The 20369-nt window shown below is 46.3% G+C and overlaps 1 protein-coding gene across 2 annotated transcripts in view; it reads left to right on the forward strand.

The window, feature by feature from the left end:
• The window catches only part of MTDH (metadherin), a 462606-nt gene that overhangs the window by 135790 nt on the left and 306447 nt on the right, over positions 1–20369 (forward strand). For both annotated transcript variants that reach the window (XM_069621403.1, XM_069621404.1), the window contains exons 3-5: positions 2052–2130; positions 3274–3432; positions 16401–16625. In XM_069621403.1, the coding sequence (XP_069477504.1) occupies positions 2052–2130; positions 3274–3432; positions 16401–16625 (463 nt within the window). The remainder of the gene's footprint in view (positions 1–2051; positions 2131–3273; positions 3433–16400; positions 16626–20369) is intronic.

Consider the following 20369-nt stretch of genomic DNA (forward strand, 5'->3'; position numbering starts at 1 on the left):
TCCCGTATTGAGATTTATAGGGCCTCGTGCTCTTGCCCTTGCCCACCTGCCCTCACACGTTGTGTTGAATAAAGGAAGCCAAGATTTTGAATGGAAGCCTATGGTGATAAAACTAGACTTGGAGGCAAGAAACCCATTCAAGTCTTGCTAGACCTCTTTGAGTCTGTAGAATCAATTTTACTGAGATTATCCTTGAGTTGTAACACTTTTACATGCTGAATAAATTCCAAAATGCCAATCTCATGTTAAATAATATTCTAAGGGTCTATTGGATTATTAAAATGAAAGGAGTGCCTTACAATAATGCTCCTACGTTGGTACACATTTTAATTATCAGGTTTTTTTCATGTTTTCTCCTGAGTCATTTGAAGGCCAAATTTGCATCCGCAAGTTAACCAACTAGGCAAACTCCTGTGAGCTCCGATTTGCTTTGGCTGGTTATCCAATACAACTTTTATATTTAGGGCAAGACTCATTTGCACTGGTGCAGACTTGGCACAACAGAGGGTCTGTATCTGTGTGAACACTGGTCACAAAGTGCAAAATGTGGCTTGCAAATCACTTTGCCAGTAGTTAGTAAAATGGGAGTTTTCGATAGTTGTCCCAGTCTAATTGCAACTAGAAATATGCTTGCTTTATTGCCACCTATGGAGTCACAGGGCAGTTCTGTTTGCAGCCAATCTCCATAAAGAAAGCCAAAGTTTTCTGACTTTATATTTCCTTGCTTTGGTCAGTCCAACTCACATGCAGAATTTTCTTCCCCATTTCAGAGTCAGCCCTTCCACGGAACACTGGAAGAGTGCTTGCACTGGTTGCAACTGTGTGCCACAAAGACCAGAAACGGAGAGGCATGTTCCCATGCATGTCTTTAACTCAAAACCTACATTAAAGACGTTAAAATACCCAATATATTTCATGCTAATAGACCAGCTGGCTATCCTGGCCTTGGATTATGTGAACAAGATGCTAGCAGCTTCATCTAAAAAGTGCTGAAAATGCAGCAGTTGGATATTTAAGCTACCCAAAATAGCTTCTATTTCAGCCTGCTGGGTATCCCGCCACTGGTTACCTGTAAAGCAAAGGATATACATCAAAATCTTCTGCCTAGTCTTTAAGTTAGTTTATGTTCTTGCTCTTGCCTATCTAGTGAGCACAATTTCATACTACCATCTGGCTTGTCCCTTTTGCTCGGCCGATGAGTTTCTTTTAACAATCTCCTCTGTGAACACATCAGGATTGAATATTCTCTGTCTGTGGCCCCCGGGCCTACTATTCATTACCTTATTCTTACAGAGCCTAACATGCAAAGTAGCTTTCAGGAAAGCCTTAAAAACCTACCTCTAAGTAATGTGTTCAACTCTTGGTCTTTTGGTTCTGGTCATCAGAAGGTTTTTCTTCAGAACCTGAACCTAGATGCTGTTAATTCAACCCAGTGCCCTATATAAATACCTCAAATCAAATTGTTGGAGTAAGTGTTTGTCGAGCTTCAGCATTTCACAATCTGGTGCCCGTCCAGAGCTCATAGGTCGAGTAACACGTTAAATTACTCTACCTATGCATTTCATTGTATTATTCAGATTTCTTCATCCAAGTCAATGCTTTGTTCTTTGGACACTGTTTCCAACCTTGGACTGATTTAGTTGAGGATATTGCGATGTGTTATCAGTACCATACAGGGCAGTCTGCTGTGGCATACAAGGCAGTCAGATATATGACTGCTATGCAGCTTAATCACTGTAAGGCTGAACTTTGTATTTGGAAGTGGTGGCATGAGAATATGCAAGATGTCCAATGAGCTAGGGGTGTTACCAATTGTTACTTGTTTTGGTGGTAGTTCATCTAGAATGTGTTGCAATCTGCGAAATCCTTCTAGTATGATTAATGTTATAGGGAAAATAGCCTAACCAAATGTACATATACAGGTTGTACATGTTAGATTTGTAGATCTGTATTAAAATGCATTTCAATTTGTCATTTGGTTTTTACTATATTCATAACCACAAGGTTGGTTTGATATTCAAACTCTGATGTTTTTATGGTCTTTTTCACAGTCGAAGAAGAAGAAGAAGTCAAAGTCTGATACGAAACAAGGGCAGTTATCAAGTTTGGATGGAAAGGAATTTGAAGAAGGTATGATGAACATTGTTGAATAAAATCCTTGTGATTCGGGTTTCCTTTTCTTGACACTTTGCATTGGTTTACATATTTACAAATACTTAACTTCACATTTTTGAAATGTTTAATTCAACTATTATTCACAATATTAAAGCATAAAATAACATGCCAAGTGAAGAACATACGATGCAGTTCCTGAAGCAAAGAATTAAAATATAGCAATCTGTTTAACCATCCATTTGTCATAATTTAGTAAGCTTACATCCTTGGGACATATAAATCTCTATTGAAATCTCTATTGAACAATGTCTCTCTCACTCTCTGAGCGCTTTATATAGAAATGGATAGCTCTATAGATAACTACAGAGAGATCACGATAGCTGCAGATATCAATTGATATGCATCAATCTACCCAGAATGATAAATCAGTGGGGAGAATTTATTTCTAAAAGGGTAAGGTTACAATTTGTAAGGTTGAGCAGTGTCCTTGGTCTGGGTATGAGGAAGATGGACACTCTTCAGAGATTGAAATTGTGATTGGATAAGCAGGAGCTAAAAGTAGCTTCTTGGTATCCTGCATTAGTCAGTAACCAGGAGCAACCACGGGGGGCGAAGAGCTAGCACGTAGCATTCTGCAAATTTTACTTCCACATAAACTGCAAACATATAATTATGTTAATTATTTATTTGCTTTCTTACTTGAAGGGCGCATATACAGGAAGTAAATACTGTTTCAAAGCGTCCACAAGGCAACCCCTTTTGCCTTAGTGTTTTATAAATGTGTCCTAATGTTTTATAAATTGTCACAAATACACATAGTTAGATTCACATAGGTGTGTTCGTTCGTCGTTGGCTTGGGGAGCCAAAAGTAGATCCTGGTATATGTTGGGGTCAAGCGAACCAGGCTCTTCTAAGCAACCAGCAGGAGCTAAAGAGCTCCCAGCTCCTGTCAATTTCAAACCCTGTGCTTCCTTGGACATGGGCCAGAAATAGTTTTTTATATTTTTCTCAATCAAAGATCCTTATGTGTGAAGAGATTGAGATTGCTCTGGGGTTGACAATACACAATGTGGCAGTTAATTGTGTGCATGTGTTTATTGGTTGAACGCCAATATGATTTGTTCTATTAACGGTTCCTGTTATTTTTGGGATGAATAGGAACCTGGGAAACCAAAATCAGTAACAAAGAGAAAAGACAGCATCGCAAGCGTGTTAAAGGAACTGGCGAATCAGAGTTATCTGGTGTAGAAGCTGTACTTGCCACTGAACAATTAGCAAATCTCGTAGCTTTCCCAGTTGGGATAAGGAAAAACAAAGGTACGTTCAGTCTTTTTTTTTAACGTTTGTACCATTTTACAGTTTTTGTTAGCTCAACAATTTAAATCTTAATGTTCTTGTACAATTAACTCGAGGGGATGGGTTTTATAATGCATGTACAGTGATTTAGCAATTCTACATGTTAAATAGCCTGTATAGCAAACATGAACTTTTTGGAATGTGTTGCCTGAACTTTGAAGTAGTTCTAAAGCCCCTGCTGAATAATAGACCTCGAGAATGCAGTTATATTTAAAACCAGCATTTCATAATGAACTAGTCTTGTTGTAGCTCATTTCAAATGATGCTGACTTCTTGAATAAAAGGTTTCCGTAGCAAGATTTTGCTCTTATTTTTATTTTTTGTAATGTTCTGGACAAATTAGTCTGACATGGAGCTTCAAGTCATCATATTGTTGTGATTTAACTGTATTTGTACGACACATCTTGAAGCATGAAATCCTTTGGCAAAATTATGAAGGAAAACATGTTTTGTGTTTTGGTAAGTGATATGTCGCCTTCTGGTCAATCTAGTGCGTTTGTAACTCTGGTTCATTCTTCGGGGTGATAGTCTGGTCGAAAGATAGGAGGCATTGTAACCAACCACTGTGGCTGCAGTAAAGAAACTTGCACGAGACGCTTGTGGCTCAGATAACAAGATGGCATATGACACATGGGCCAGTACACACACTGTGATGAGGGGACCTACAATGTCCCTGGCATCCTTACACCACAGGCTCTGCAATGCTGCTCCAAGCCTGGAGGCCACAGCACAAACACACTGCCCAGCAGGAGGACCTGTAGTGTGTGAAGTAAACCAATAAAAAGGGACAATTAAAATACTTGACCACTGATCATTGACACTGTACTGGGCAATGAAACAAAGCCTGGATGAGGCCCATGCTCCTGTGAAGTGGGATTCCTGCGGTCTGTAAATACCAGAATTCAGCAGAATGCTGCAAAGTCTGGTGAAGTGGTCCTATAAGACTTTGTGCTTAATTTGCCCCCAAATATGTTTAATATTCGAATCATATAATACACATAATAAGAGAATACATATCTTGTCTGCTGCTTGAGCAGCAAAGAACCAGTGGGTGGGGAGCAGACGACGTCCATGCAGGTGCCAGAACATCTGGGACAAGGTGTATTGGAATGCTTCACATTCCAATACACCTTGTCCCAGACATGCTTGGATATGAAGTCATTTGTGTTTTAAACTTGCTGTTTGAGCTTCTAAGCATTTTTCTCTCCTCTGATCGGATATAGAATTTTGAAGTACCTGAACCTTGAAAAGTTCTCGGTCTGTCTCTGAGATGAGAAACTCAAATGGAAATCCAGAATGCTCCATACGATGTGATCTTTTGAATTGCATGATATGATAGGTTATTTATAACACACTTAATACCCAGAGGTTTTAAAGCGTGGACCCAGGATTCAAACCTGTGACTCTGCGTCGTCTTGCTTGCAAGGCGAGCACGTTGCCCCTGAGCGACATGATTGTTTACTGTACCGCATGACTTACTGCATCACCTTCAAGAAGCTTTGCTTCTTCCAAAATCAGGTTGGCCCGGTTTCCTACTGAAATGCCAACGAATTCAAACTGTTTGACCTAGTCCTAAGCCTGCTGTACTAATTAAGAACGCACATTGAAAGGTCTCGGGAGGGGCGGGGAGGGCAGGGGGAATGGTGGTTAAAATATCTTAAAGATGAATATGCACCTTTGAAAGATCAGGCACAACTATAGGCAGAGCTTAATTAATCAATCCTGCAAAAATACAGATCTTTTGAAGTCCAGGTGGCTCAGACTGGTGCAAAGCAGGCAATTCATGCCCTTCGCCAGGGGCCCCAGATAAGATTTTGAAGTAGGAGTATTTCACTGCATAGTTTTTGAAGTTGAGAGTTAAGTAATTCCTGTCATGATGCCTACCCCTGGGCATCACGACCAAGGCCCTCAGCTCCGGGAGCAGGCATCCAGACATTTGTTTAAACCTCAGAAGCCCCGGCTAGGGGCTGTCTGGGTTCAGTCCTAGCGCCTTAGGTGCCAGGCTCATCATAGAAATCAGTCCTGGCACCATAGGCGCCAGGCTCATAGACTTTACTTACCTGATGCAAACCATGCTGCAAAAGAGTCCAAGCCTACATGAGGCCTGGATGGGACTATTTTGTTACAGGGACTATTTTCTACTCGGGCGTGGCTCTAGGGAACTTCTTACCTGAAACTACTTGGGAGGCTATTTAAACCACACCCGAAGAGCAGCACATGCTTCGTTTTACTCTGAATCCAGCAGCGTGACGCTCACTGTGCCTGCAGCCAGCATCCAGTCTTCTGCCACGCCCGCGTGCCTGCAGCCAGCATCCAGTCTTCTGCCACGCCCGCCTCGAATCCGGAGCTCCTAGAATAAAGAAGAAAAGGACAAGGTTAGAAAACAATCATATTTCAAATTCCTCACCTAATTCCAGAACCATTTCATCTCCGGACCTGGAAAGTACATCAGTCCTGCATGCGTCGCTTCGCCAGCTCCAGCACAGCGCCATACTCGCCAGTTCTCACAGCATCTTTCGATCTGGCACGGTCTCATTTCTTCGCCGTAATCCGGCACCTAGGGACACAAGAAAAAACAAGGTGAGCCAAGGGAATCAACAAATCCAACCTCTTACCACCATAGACTTACCACCGGCGTTATTCCATAACTCTCCACATTTTCATATGCCGCATCTGTAAAGAGGGAGAACAACAACACGTTAACGCATGCAATAGTTACCGGACAGCGTTGGGTAACACAGACTCTTACCTGAACGCCAGCAGCAGCTACGAGACCACCTTCTCACGAACTCAGTTGCAATTTAAGGAAGGAAGGGGACAAGAGTGAACATCGGGCACGTTGAACTCTTTGAACTTGATACTTACCAATCCCGCCAGGGACTTCAGTCAATACTTACCGGAACTCTCCCAACGCCTTCAAACCAGTGAAGTAACTGGTATCTACGCGCCCCTGCAAGACACGCAGGATGGAGAGCTCATCTTTTACGAACATAAGGTGAGGTTACTAAGGGGATATCGGAGGTGATTAGTGGGGGAGAGCGAGAACAGTTGGCAGGCCATCACTAAAACCCACAGGTGGTTAATCCCTGTCTCCACTTGCAGGAAAATACTTCTTCGGGTCCAGCAGACAAGACTAGGCGGGCCAGTCCAGACAGTCATCTCTGCACTACGCATCACGTTGAAGGAGACCGCAGCTGTCCGGGTCCGATCGACGCCCCTGTGGGGTCCAAGTGAGCCTAACAATTCCTGCTTCCAGTGGTGGTATTTTGAAGTCAAATGACAGATCTTTTTATAATCCGAAATTCCTAATCTTTCAAATTTAAAGAGTCCTGTTTAACTAACAGCCAGAAGGGATGGGAGTCTACCTGTAAAAGGTGTGGGGTGTGGCCGCTCACTGTTATAAACAGTGTTTTACAGTTCCATAAAGCATGACCAAATTTGATCATGCCAGTTGATGATCTCTTCATATATTGATTCCTCCTCTCCGGGAAAGTCCAAAAACCATGTCTCCCCTGCTGACCTCTTGCTTTCATACCCTTTGGATCCCTTATTGTGAACATGATTGCACAAATCTGCCACAGGAGGCTTTCCTTTATCCTGTCATTCGGTTAATCTGTTGATCGGTGTACCACCAGTACTCCTGCGTTCTGTCCCCTTTCCTCCATCTATACAGGCGCCCCTCGTGAGGGACAGGAAACCTCTTTTCCACCAGAAAGACATTTCCTCTTTTAAATTTCCTGGCGTCCTGACCTCGGAGCACAGGCTTCCTTAACCCCACCTACCGGCAGCACACCTCGGTCCACTTTTCCACATCGATGGGAATGGACCGCTCCACCAGTGCTCCAGGCTGAGGCCCTGCCTATTGGCAACCCTCTTATTCCTGGAGTTACTGTGCATGAGAGGCCTCCTCCTCTCGCACCTAAACCGTCAGCGGAGGACGTCTTTTTCGGCAGGTTTCAAATATTGATGCGTTCCGACCCCATGAAGGAGTACTTTCGGGGCTTGTTCAGGAAGATTTGCCTGCCTGCGCCGACTGTCCTGGCTGTGGTGCCTGTTCCTCCAACGCCCTTACCGCCAGGGCCTAATCCATCTCTCAAACCCCTGCCTCCATTGTCTCCAGTGGACAAGGTTGTTTGGGTACCGGATGTGACTGAACCTGATCCAGACCTATCGGATGATGTACAAGGCGAGCAGGACAGCGAAGACCAGCCCAGCTCTGAGCTTTTCATGACTGGGTTCTGGACATGTCTGCCAGTACCTTTAGGCACCTGCTCTTAGGCACCTGCTCCGCAGGAGGGCATGCTTTCAGGGGCGTTCACCTTATCTACTTTGGAGTGTACCGGCTTGTTCTTGCAAAAGGACGTCTTGGCCGAGGTCCATAGTTTGGGAGAAGCCACACTCTGGACTGTTTGTCAATTAGAAGACTGACCCACGTTATAGGCTCCATTCGTCAGAAGAGGTGCCCTTAGCATCGTGTCCGGGCCCCCCCTCCTCCATGGTAGTGGCGGCAGCCACTTTGCAATCCAGACCTGCGTCGTCCTCTTCTACGACGACTACACAGGTTCTGACCAAATAGGACAAGCTTCTTCACTCCCTTGGGAGGACGATTTTCTCTAACTCGGCTCTGGAGCTGCGACAAGCCAATGCAGAACTGGTTTTAGCGGGGGCGAATATGAAAATGTGGAAAGGTCTGTCGGAGTTCGAGGAGTTTATTCCCGCTGGAAAGCTGGAAGATTTCAAGGCGGGTTTGTCGGACGCCAGGGTCTTGGCACAGGATCTCCTGGAGGCTGCGGCTCACCATGTTGACACCTTGGCCCAGGGGCCTTATGCTTGGTGTGGATACCTCTCGTCAGGCTTGGATGCACGCCACTAAGTTCTCCAAGGAGGTGCAGGACAAGGTTTTGGACCTGCCTTTCGATGGCAAGGAGATCTTTCACTCTACAACTGACGTGGAGCTGACCAAAACCAAGGACAGCACTCAGACTGCAAAGTCCTTGTCTGTCTTGGTTAAACCTCCTTTCAGGACACAGAGATCATTGTCTAACCCTTGGCCTGCCTCTGATTCAGGGGTTTTTTTAGACAGGAAATCCTGCAGGGTTGACACCCCTTCGGGAAATTCCTGCCAAAGGCAGCAATGGAGCAGAGTTTTCTCCCGCTCCTCAGCCTCCTTCTCGGGGTCAGGTGGTGCTGCCACCGACAAGCCAACAAAATTAGGGTTTTCTGCGCTCGCACACGACCCCGGTGGGAGGACGCATTGCGTCTCATTGGGAGGCGTGGCAGACCATCACCGGGGACCGGTGGGTCTTGTCAGTCACTCGGGTGGGCTTCCGCTTAACCCTCAATCCTCCCTTCCAGCAGTCGTCGTCGCCCTCCCTCAGAGCTGAGATTCAGAAGCTTCTGGATCTCAGAGCAGTGGAACCCGTTCCTCTAGGGGAGCGAGCGGAGGGCTTCTATTCCTGGGTGTTTATGGTGCCCAAACCCAACCAGGCTGGCCTGCGCACCATCCTAGACCTTTCCCAGTTCAATCTCTCTCTACCCCAAGAGAAATTCAAGATGATCAAGCCCTGTCAGATAAAGTCCTCTTTACAGAAGGGCGATTGCCTCAGCGTGGTGTACCTTCAGGATGCGTATATGCATATCCTGATTTGGAATCTGCATCGGAGAGCCATACGGTTTTCTGTGGGGGAGGAGCACTAACCGTTCCGAGTGCTCCCATTTGGCCTCAGCTCGGCACCACATGTCTTTACGAAGATGTCGGTTATCGCTGCTTATCTTCGGCTACAGGGTATCCAGGTGTATCCATATTTGGCCGACTGGCTGCTGTGCAGTCCTTGTCCTCTGAAAGGCTTGAGCAATCTTCAGTCTCTCCTCCAGCTCCTGTTTCACTTGGGCTGTCGGTGAACTGGCGGAAATCTTCCATGATGGTCTCTCAGGACCTGATTTTCCTGGGTTTTCGTTGGAACACGATCGACTGCAGAGTTTACCTGACCAGGGACAGAATGGCGGATCTGTTGGCCACGAGTCAGATGTTTGCGCAGTCGGAGAGCATGTCGGCCTGGTGGTTCCAGAGGCTTCTGGGCCTCATGGACTCGCGTGTATTGGCTCTTCCCCTTGCTCAGCTCAAAATGAGCCGGACGCAAATGGCTCTCGGAGTTCTTGGCGTCAGGCTGTGGATCAGGACTCCAAGATAATAGCGATTCCGGGTTTTTCATGAGTGTGGACCTGGTGTGGTGGTCGTCTCTCAGCAACCTGTCAGCGGGTGCAGGTTTCCAAGACCCCACTCCGATGGTGACTATCACGACGGACGCCTCCCTTCTGGGGTGGGGTGCAACGTTGGATCTTCTTCAGGTCTCCGACCTCTGGTTGCCACAAGACAAGTTCCTTCATATAAACCATCTGGAGCTTCTGGCGCTCAAGGCGTTCAGGCCATTCATTGCCAACAAAGTGGTTCGGGTCCGCACGGACAATGTGGTATCAATATTTTACATCAACAAGCAGGGGGGGAACCAAGTCTCCTCCTCTTGTGGATCTGGCCATTGAGATTTGGGAATGGGCGTTTCAGCATGGTGTCTGGCTGGTGGCGGCGCACATCTCGGGCCAGCTGAACGTCACGGCAGACACCCTCAGCTGACAAACAATAGTCAGCTACGAGTGGGAATTGAAGACTGAGGTCCTCTTACAGATATTACTCTGTTGGGGCACTCCATGAACCTTCATCAAACCATACCATTAGAGGCTTCTCTCGTAAGACTGCCCAACCTACTGGATTAGCCAATAAATCGACACAGCAGCTTTACCATAATCTTTTGTCTACCGTCCTCCCGGCTACTGCCCAGACATGTTCCCAAAAAGATACCATAACTAAAAGAAAACAACTTCCTTCTACTAAACTAACTAGCACCCTATCACTATCTGGGTACTCATTAATGCTAGATCTATGGTGGCTTATGCCGCTGATATCTCAGACACCCCAACTAATGAGAATTTAGACCTGCTTGTCATAACTGAGACTTGGCTCCACGAGACCGCAGGCCCCACCATCATGATAGCTGTACCAGATGGTTACCAACTACTAAGAGCTGACAGACCAAACACCAGAGGTGGCGGTCTAGCTATTATCCATAAATCCAACCTATCGGACTGACTACGCTCCAGTCCTGTGAAACTTTCACAGCTAAACTTCACCTCTGATGTAACCGCACCCTCACCATCTGTGATCTATAGACCACCTGGACCGTTGGGTTCCTTTGAGGATGATTTAATTAGCATCCTGAATAATAATACTAAGGACCATGCGCAAATTCTGCTGTTGGGAGATTTTAATCTCGGCTTCTGAACGATTATGGGCTGACACAAAAAGTCTCTACCTCTACACATGCCAAAGAAAGGACCCTAGATTGGATTGCTGACCTGAACTGCAACATTAGTATTACCAATATAATACCTCAATCATGGACCAACCACCACTTAATTTCTTTCTCTGCCTCACTTGACCTTATCCGCCCTAAACCGATACCTATGGCACCGCCACTTTTTACTAGGAGTAAAAAAGACATTACTGCAGAAAATCTCCTACCACACCTTCGCCCTACTCTTGACAACCTAGTTAACAATACAGACCCCACCCTACTTGTGGAAGTCGTCAATAGTACCATGACAAAGGCAGTTGACACCATCGCCCCAATCAAAACCTGTAAAGGTAGACGGATATCTCATCTGAATAATTGGTTCACACCACAATTGAAAGAATTAAGGACTCCAAAAAGAAAGTTGCAATCAATTTGGCGCCATTTGCCTACCAAGGAGAAGAAAATTAAGTTAACCAATCATTCTAAACTGTACAAAAAGGAAATCATTAGCACTAAAAAACACCTTCAATGATAGAATATGCAAGGCTAAATCAGACACTAAGGAATTATTCTCCATCCTTTGCGATATGGAATCACCTATACCTCAGGTTGACAATACTCCTAAAGATGAGCCTTGGTGCACTAATATACAAAATGCCCTTTCGGGTAAAATTAGCTCCCTCCAAATCAAAATTGCCAATAAGAAAGCTTCCCTGCTCCCACCGGCTGAGCCTTCACCTCAGCGGCAGTCACCTCTAAACCCACATAACCCCCCCATCCATTCAGCTTAAAAAAAAAATCTATAGGAGAGACAGAAAAAATGATACTTTCATTGAAACCCTCTAATTGCAAAGGAGACAACTGTCCAGCTCAAATTATAAAGGATGCAGCCAGAGATTTAGCACCCTTTATCTCGAAGCTCATCAACGCATTCTTTAAGTCGAACCTTGTGTCAAACAATCTTGGGTGCTTCCGTTGCTCAAAAAAAACCTTGGACCCCTGCATACCAACCAACTATAGACCTATCACCACAGTCCCATTCTTACAGAAAATTATCGACAGAGTAGCCTATCTACAAATTCAGGACTACCTAGGCTCACATCAATCCGGCTTCCGCCCCCCTCATGGCACTGAAACAGCCTTGATTGACCTCAAGACCCAAATTGACGAGTTGAAGGACCATGGTAAATCAGCTATGCTGCTCCTCCTTGACCGATCGGCGGCTTTCGACTTGGAAGATCATGCAGTTTTATGTAACCATCTTAGTTCAGCTGCCCATTTTTCAAGTGATGCCATAACCTGGGTGCAATCCTTCCTTGTGAACCGGACAATGAGTCTTCTCCCCTCTAGCAGCCGCTGACCCTATACAAGTCTCCTGTGGCATTCCCCAAGGATCATGCGTATCTCCCACCATGTACAACATTTTTACTAAGCCCTTGTTGGACAGACTGGGTGTCACCTACACTAACTACGCAGATGACACTCAGATACTCATCCCCCTTCGGGCAACTTCTTGGAAGACTTAACCTTAGTAAACAGGATATATCTCCTCATTCAGACATGGCTGGCATCCCATGACCTCTGCCTGAATGATGACAAAACGGAGCTACTGATCCTAGGCTCAGACGGCTATTAAAAAAACTCGACCCCAGCTATGCCTCATTGAACATCGATGATAATGTCATCAAAGTGATGCCTGCAGTCAAAACCCTTAGTGTCTATCTTGACTCTGCACTTACCTTTTAAGAAGCAAATTAACGTTCTATCATCCTCTACAGCATATACGTGCAAATTGATCCGAGCTTGCAGACCATTCCTATCTGAGACCAGCTACATCACACTAGCCAACGCACTTATTTATCCAGACTGGATTACTGCAATGCTCTATATGCGGGATCCAACAAATAAATTCTTGATAAATTGCAAAGGCTCCAAAAGCTTTAAATATCCCGAACAGAGATCATATCTCTGCATTCAGAAGAAATGTCCACCGGCTTAAATTAGACGGGATTGCCCTTAAAACCCTCTCACCTCCAAATGTCTTAATAACATAGCACCTCTCTACCTGGTAGAAAGAGTTAACAAAAGGACCTCTGACTGACCCACGAGTGGCCAATGCCTACACTCTAATAGTTTCCAGATATAAAAGGATCACAGCTGGTGGCTCTAGCTTTCCGGTCATAGCTGCCCAATCTTGGAATGGACTCCCCCTAGATCTCAGAACTGACCAACCCTACTCCAGATTCAGACGGAAAGTCCTCACCTGGCTACGAACTAATGACACTTAACCTGACTGATTCTCTTCCCCTATGACCATCGCCTTGCCCACTCCTAATGCCCTTTCATGATTACTTTGTTTTGCCACTGCCAAATATATATTCCGGTATCCTTCCTTGTATCTTTGGAATTTCATTTGGTCACTGCCAATTCATGGTCGCATTTATGTTACCTCTGTTTCAACTGTTTATTACCCATTGTATGTAACCACCTTCTCCTGTAACCTAGCCTCAGTAGTATCCTTGCAATGCTCTGTAACTAAGTTTCTTAAGTTTTCTTGTAATGATCACGCCCAGCTACCTGAGGGTTTTGGTCTTGCGCTATATTAAATAAACAAACTCGAAGTGGAGCTCTTTGCAACATCGGCAAACAAACTTCCTCTGTATGCCTCCAGAAACTGGCTGGGAGCTTCTTCTGAGAGATGCTCTCGATTCCATGGCACAGCATAAGGGCCTATGCTTTCCCACCTCTGCCTCTGATTCATCGGACGATTTGCAAGCTGAAGAGCACGGTGAACTGCTCTCTTCTGATCATAGCTCTGTGGTGGCCGGCCAGATTCTGGTTCTCAGAGCTTCAACATCTGTCGGTGTGTGCACCGATCAGGCTTCCACTAGTTCCCGACCTGCTTCACAAGAGAGATCAGCAACTGTGGTACCCCTCCCCACAATTGTTCAACTTGGCGGTGTCACACTCACCTGTGTCTCTGCAGGAGCGATGGATGAGCCTCCTTTGACCCAGAGTTCTCACTTCCCCTGTTTCACCCGGAGGAACACCTGTCAAATATAAGATGCACACTCAGACCTGGGTTTATCCGGAGCAGGTAAGCAGAAGCAGGATGATCCGGAGCAGGTAAGCAGAAGCAGGATGATCCGGAGCAGGTAAGCAGGATCACGGTGAGTGTGTTTCTCAAGCAGTTTACAGAAAGCAACACGTTGCACTGGAAGAATCTAGGGTGTGGCTTATATAGCCAGCCACACCCGAACACTAGAGGGCTCATGGACTTTCATGCACTTCCTGTTTGGCAACAGGAAGTGGTAACCAGGAAGTTACTACAAACACCAGGAAGGAATTAAAAGAAGGCATCTGCTATGTTTTTTTTTTTTTTTTTTGTACCTATGCCAGGCCTGCCAAGCCTCCACCAGGCCTGCCAAGCCTCCACCCAGCTTGCCCAACTACATGCCTGATACCCATGACAGGCAGCATGGTGCCTCAGTTCAGATCTGTAGAACATCTCAACCTGTCTGCTGACAATATGCGAATAATTCAGGCAGCCAGGAAGCCTTCGAGGTCGCAGTATAAGAGCAAGTGGCTTCGGTTTTGTCACAGGTGCTCAGCTAAACAGCTGGACCCCAGGGTAGCTACGATTGACACTGTACTATCTTTCGTTTCTCATCTTGCAGAGTCGGGCATTCATGTCCTGTCATGCAGGACTTATCTTTCGGCTGTGGCCGCCTACCTACCCATGGACCAGTGCTCGTTCTCACTATCAAATCCAGTGACTAAGTGGCACTTTGCCGGTCTTATGCAACCTTACCCTCCTGTTCGTAAACTGCACCCGACGTTGGAGGCTGAACGTGGTCCTTAAAGCCTTGTGCCATAAGCCTTTTGAACCAATGGCTATAGTAGATCTTAAGCAACTTTCATGGAAGGTGGCTTTCTTGGTCGCCGTTACCTCGGCAAGGCGAGTGAGTGAGCTCCAAGCTTTGTCGGTGGAGCATCTCTTCTTAGGCTTCCGCAAGGTTGTCCTTAGGACAAATCCTTCTTTCCTACCAAAGGTGGTTACTGATTTCCATTTGAATCAGTCAATATCGCTGCCTGTCTTCTTTCCAAACCCGGCTTCGGAAGCTGAAAGGGTTTTGCATTGGCTGGATGTTGCAAGAGCTCTTAAGTTCTATTTGGACAGAAATTCTGAACTTGGAAGTTCTTCTCAACTTTTGGTTACCTTTGGCAACCCGCAAGGCAAGCAGGCCTCTAAAGCGACTCGTTCCAGATGGTTTGCTGCCTGTATTTCGGAGTCTTACACTGTTCAGGGCCTACAGCCTCCTAAAGGGATTCTTGCACATCTGGTACGGGGCAAGGCAGCTGCTGTTGGTTTCCATCCATCCATAGTTCATGTCAGGAGTGCTTGGGAATCTCCCATAAGTATGGAGGAAAGGGGTCAGGATGTAGGAGTATAACCAGGTTACTCACCATAGTGACCACCTTACTCCTAGTCCATAGTCCCCTTTCCTCCATACGCCCGCCCGCTGTCCCCTCTAATAAGGTTCCTCTGTTATTGCTTAAAGGTCTCTGACCTGGCGATAGAAAAGGACTGATGGGCGATGCGCTGGGCCCCACGTAAAAAGATAGGAAGGTCACATTTTTGAAAAATGTGTAAGCTTTTTACAAAGTGCTCCGGTCCCGTCCCACAGGACAGAGGAATGTCCCAGAAGTATGGAGGAAAGAGGACTATGGACTAGGAGTAAGGTGGGCACTACGGTGAGTAACCTGGTTATTTGTGTACATTTATGACTTCTTATGCTTTACATGTCGTCTAGATGTGTCCTAATAATACTTTCTACACATTCCCAAAAAGTGGAGTCCCAGAGATATCTTTGTATGGCATCAATAGATCTGGGGAGTCAAAAGTAGCTCATGGCAGATGTTAGTGTCACCCTAACCAGGCTAGAAGCAGGGCAGGGCCCAAATAGATCCCAGCAGTTTGGATCATTTGTGATGAATTACTTGCTTTGAAAAGAAAGATATCTAGTTTCAGTATTTTTCTATAAATATTCACTGCTTATTCAGACTAAATGGTTAAGAGTGCAGAATTGCTGGGTTGTACGTTGATGGAGTGAACGGAGGAAAGCACAGGGCCAACGTGCTGGTCTTGGAAGCAAGACCATGCAGAGCAACAGAGGTTCAAATCCTGGATCCGCGCTTAGAAACCGAACTCTGGTATGGTATTAGGCACGTTATAAAAAAACTATTAAATAACCATTTCACTTACCTCATGACACCCTAGTTCAGGGATAGGGTTACAGCACCTTGCCATGTGTGTATTGAACTGGTCTGTTTGTCTTGGTTCCCTGCCTGCAAAAACTGGGAGCGTTTAGTTTGTTCCATTCTGCGCAAGTTCTACCGACTGATTAGTTGGTACAAAATGACTGTCCTTAGAATTCACTGCACATCAATGCCAGCTGCTCTTGTCCTACAAGGTTTATAAGAATAATTTTCTGTGAAAAGCAAGTCCCGGAAGGCATTATTGTGACAATCAGCTTTCCATTCTGATCATTGTTTTTAAATGGAGCTGTTCTTTTCTAGTTTCCACAGATTTGAGTGGAATCCCTACCGTTAATGGGGGTGGCTGGAATGAAAAGCCGATCAAAATATCACAGCTCGGTGGAGGTGAAGAGAAATGGTTGTCCATGCCATCATCTGCAGCAGGAAAGAAGACTGAAACATCAACTTGGAGTCAGGATTCTGGCGATGCAAATGGAAAAGATTGGAGTGCACCCTGGAGCGAGCGTCCATTGTTCCAGAGCATTCGTAAGAGGATTTCTATTCCATAACTTATAATTTGATTACAAAAAATGCATCTGGTCATAATGGATATGGTAATTTGTTTTCAGTATTTCTTCTTTTAGTGCTTTCTGAAAAGTTTAAGATCCTATAATCAAAGCACAAAATGTGCACTAGCCGTTGGCTAGTGATTTATTCAAGGCGAAAAACAAATGCAGTGTTCTTGGCATTGAGGTGGCGAGTGACGTTTTATGGCTGACTGACTAGTAGCTTATAACTTCACATTTTTACCCCATGCGATCATTTTCAGTGCAAAACTAGCAGTACAAATAAGAATACTTGGTTGTTTTGTAAATCCCTAGGATTTCAGGAAACTGAAGAGTTATCCTTGTTTAGGATGTTATTATGCACTTAAAGGCAGTGCAATATTTAAGTTTTCTTTTTCTGTAGTTTTCAGACTTCTTTTGGTGCACTTTATACTTGCACTATTTCTGCAGAACTGTGCATGTAAACATCTGAAATGCAGTCTTTTGTGGCAATCCCTACCCTGGACTGCAATTTTGGTAAACTTGGTGTTTGCCCTGCAAAAGTACCCTTTTACCCAGCAGAAGTGACTGTTCCCTCTCCAAAAGAAAAACATTTCTTGCCCTCTTAAAATCCTGGGTAGGTCACAAGGCTCGAAATTAAGATTGGACACGCTGGAGCAAAATGCAGTTCCTGGATATCTAGCACTAAACGGTGACCAGGAGCTGTCATTGGGGAGCGATGAACTAGTGCATAGTGCTCTATGAATCTAACTTCCACATAAGATGCAAACATGTCATTTTGTCCATTTAATATGGCCTCTTTATGCTTTAGATGTCATAGATGTGTCCTGATGTGTTATTTAGTGATTGTTCCTAATGCACACAGTTGATTTGACATGGGTGTCTATGTTCGGCATCCATTGGCCTGGGGAGCCAACAGTAGCTCCCACCTCCCCTCAATTGTGAACTCTGGGTCGTTACCTCCTACAGTGCCCTTTTGGCTAGGATGTTAGAGATGTCGTCTCTGGTGGTAGAATATCCCGGTGGAAATGCAGGGTAAAAAAACCTAAGTTAAGCCATTGCTTGCTTCTTTCCATGAATACTAGTTCTCAACCAGCACACAAGTTCCTCTGCTCGGAAGGCAAGGGGCGATCACAAATGTTGGGACCTTGGTCATGCATCAGTATTTCACAAAATGTTGGTTCCTTAACACCCGCTTTGTGTACATGTCAGTTGTCCAGCCCTATTAGGGGACACGATCAAAAGGACATTCTATGGCATAGAAAGCAACCGCTGCCCTGAATGTTTTGATGTCTGCCTGGCTCTCTATGATGCTTCTCTTCCACCCAATCTATGCTTCAAATCCAGTATGGCTTCACCCAATATGCAACCATACTGATAACATATTTCTTGAACCCTACCCAGTTCCTTTTCTCATTGGGGTTAGGAGCAGAGTTATTTGCGCAGCAATGCCTGCCTTCCTGTTAGGGGAGTTCTCCTAAAGTCTACCAACAGGTAAGACTCTGTAAAACTATCCCTTGGCTCACAGGCCCCAATCCTTAGTATAGGTCTGTAGTACCCAAAAGGTTTGGTAGAATTGCAGAGCGGACAAGCCTATTTTATGAGGAGGATGTGAGCTGTAGGTAAGTGCAATCAACTGGGTCAAAACATAGGCCCAAAGAAACTCTCACACACTTGTAGTTATAGTAGAATAGACATTTATTTTATATACACAAGGCAAAGTTATATACTCCTACGTCCCGTCCCCTTTCCTCCATACTTGTGGGACATCTCTCCGTCCTGTGGGACGGGACCGGAGCACTTTGTAAAAAGCATCCACATTTTTCCACAAATTTGTCCTTCCTCTTTGCTGCGCGGGGCCCGGCACGTGGCCGTAACCCCGTCCACCTTGGCTCCACCCCGCGCATCGCCCCTCAGTCCTTTTCTCCGCTCGATCGGGGCCGGGCGCACTTGCATCTTCGGAAGACTTTATTCCCCGTTTTCCCCTCTGGCTCTCGCTAGCGTTCGTCTTCTAGTCTGTCTTTTAAATTAGACTTTCCTTTGTGTCATCGTCGCTTCGCGAGGGCGGATCCCCATCCTCTTTGTTTGGAGTGTTTGGGTCCGGAACACCGTTGAGACTCCTGTTTTTACTGTGACTCCCTTTCGGTCCGGGCTCTTCAACGTCGGTTGGTACGGTGGGAGGAGGTGTTCCGACGCACTCCCCCATCTCATTTTTAGACTTTCATCGACGAGAAGAAGAAACGCCCGGTAAGTTCTTTATTTTTCAGAGCACCCCGGCCGGGGGATACCTTTCCGGGTTCCTCTCGAGCCGGGAGGGGCGTTGATCGTTCTGTCACCGGGGTTCGCCCTGAGGTGCCTATCGGGCCTAATAATTCTACCTGAGTTTTCTCTGAGGGTCTCCGTAAGGGGCCCGTGTACACCGGAGTAACTTCCTAGGCCCCTCCTGTGGGGGCTGTGTGTAGACCCAGTTACGCTGAGTCACAGGGGACCAGAGCTTGCTCTGAGGCCTCTTTCGGCTTCCCTCAAAAACAAGACCGGGGTGCGCCCCAAGACCTTGGCTGGGCTTGTGTTTACCGAACGGATGTTCGAGGCCCGTGCCGATAAAGCTATAACCGGGCCTAGGCCCGATGTTCCTCGTACAGAGGCTAAGGCTACCAACATTTCTGAGGGGCCGGGCAGGGCCCTGTCGGTGAAAGCGGTTTCTCACCGTTCCTGCTCTTGTGGTGATACCAGATCTGTTGAGGGGGCAAAGAAGCAAGGTTCTTCTTTTACCGGCAGTGCCGAGGTCCTTCCTCGAAGGCTCAGTTGGCGGTTGGTATGTCTCAAACATTCCAGGCCTCACAGTAGCGGCTCTGCCGAGGTTCCTTATGTTAAAGCTAAAATTAAGACCCCTGATCCATCGACGGGGACCCCTGCCTCACCACCTCACGTGCCGCAGTTCCCCTCAGAGGAAGACAAAATGGCGGCCGTTCCCGCCATGACCACGGCAGCCATTTTAGGTACTACCCCTACAACTACGCCATCGGCCCCTGGTGTAGGGTTCGGTCCTTTGGGTGAACCTAAGGTCACTTGTGCGTATCCTTACCGGCCCGGTTATGATTGGAACGCCCGGATGCCTCTTCCGCACAATGTTTCGTTGCCTGCAGGGGCGGCCCCTTTTTATGTGGATACGTCGGCGGAGGGCCCGGCGTGGCACCCTTCTCCGTTACGTTCCTGGGTTTGTCCACCTCATGAGAGGCCTCCTCAGTTTCCGAAGCAATCTCCTGAGGACGCTTTTTTTCAGTAAATTTCAATCGCTTATGCTCACCGACCCCATGAGGGAGTATTTCAAAGGGCTTTTTAAGGAAATTTGTCCACCAGCGCCCCCGGCTCCACCCGTTCCTCTGGTGGTTCTGCCGGCGCCTCCTTTGCCTGTGGTGCCTGCCCCTGCTCTTCCGCCTTTGCCACCGTTGTCCCCAGTGGACAAGGCAGTGCCTGACACGGTTCAACAGGATCCTGACCTGTCCGATGACCCTCCAGACGAGCAGGACAACAAGGACCTTACCCGCTCTGTTAGAGCTTTTCATGACCGGGTACTGGACATGATGAATTTCTTAGATGTTCCAGTTCCCGGGGCACCTGCTCCACAGGAGGGTGTGCTTTCTGGGGCGTTCACCCTGTCTCCTTTGGAGCGTATCGGCCTTTTCCTGCAGAAGGATGTTTTGGCCGAGGTCCGAAGAGTCTG

Source organism: Ambystoma mexicanum, chromosome 5q (assembly GCF_040938575.1).
Source record: "Ambystoma mexicanum isolate Mex_15411 chromosome 5q, UKY_AmexF1_1, whole genome shotgun sequence".
Lineage (NCBI taxonomy): Eukaryota > Metazoa > Chordata > Amphibia > Caudata > Ambystomatidae > Ambystoma > Ambystoma mexicanum.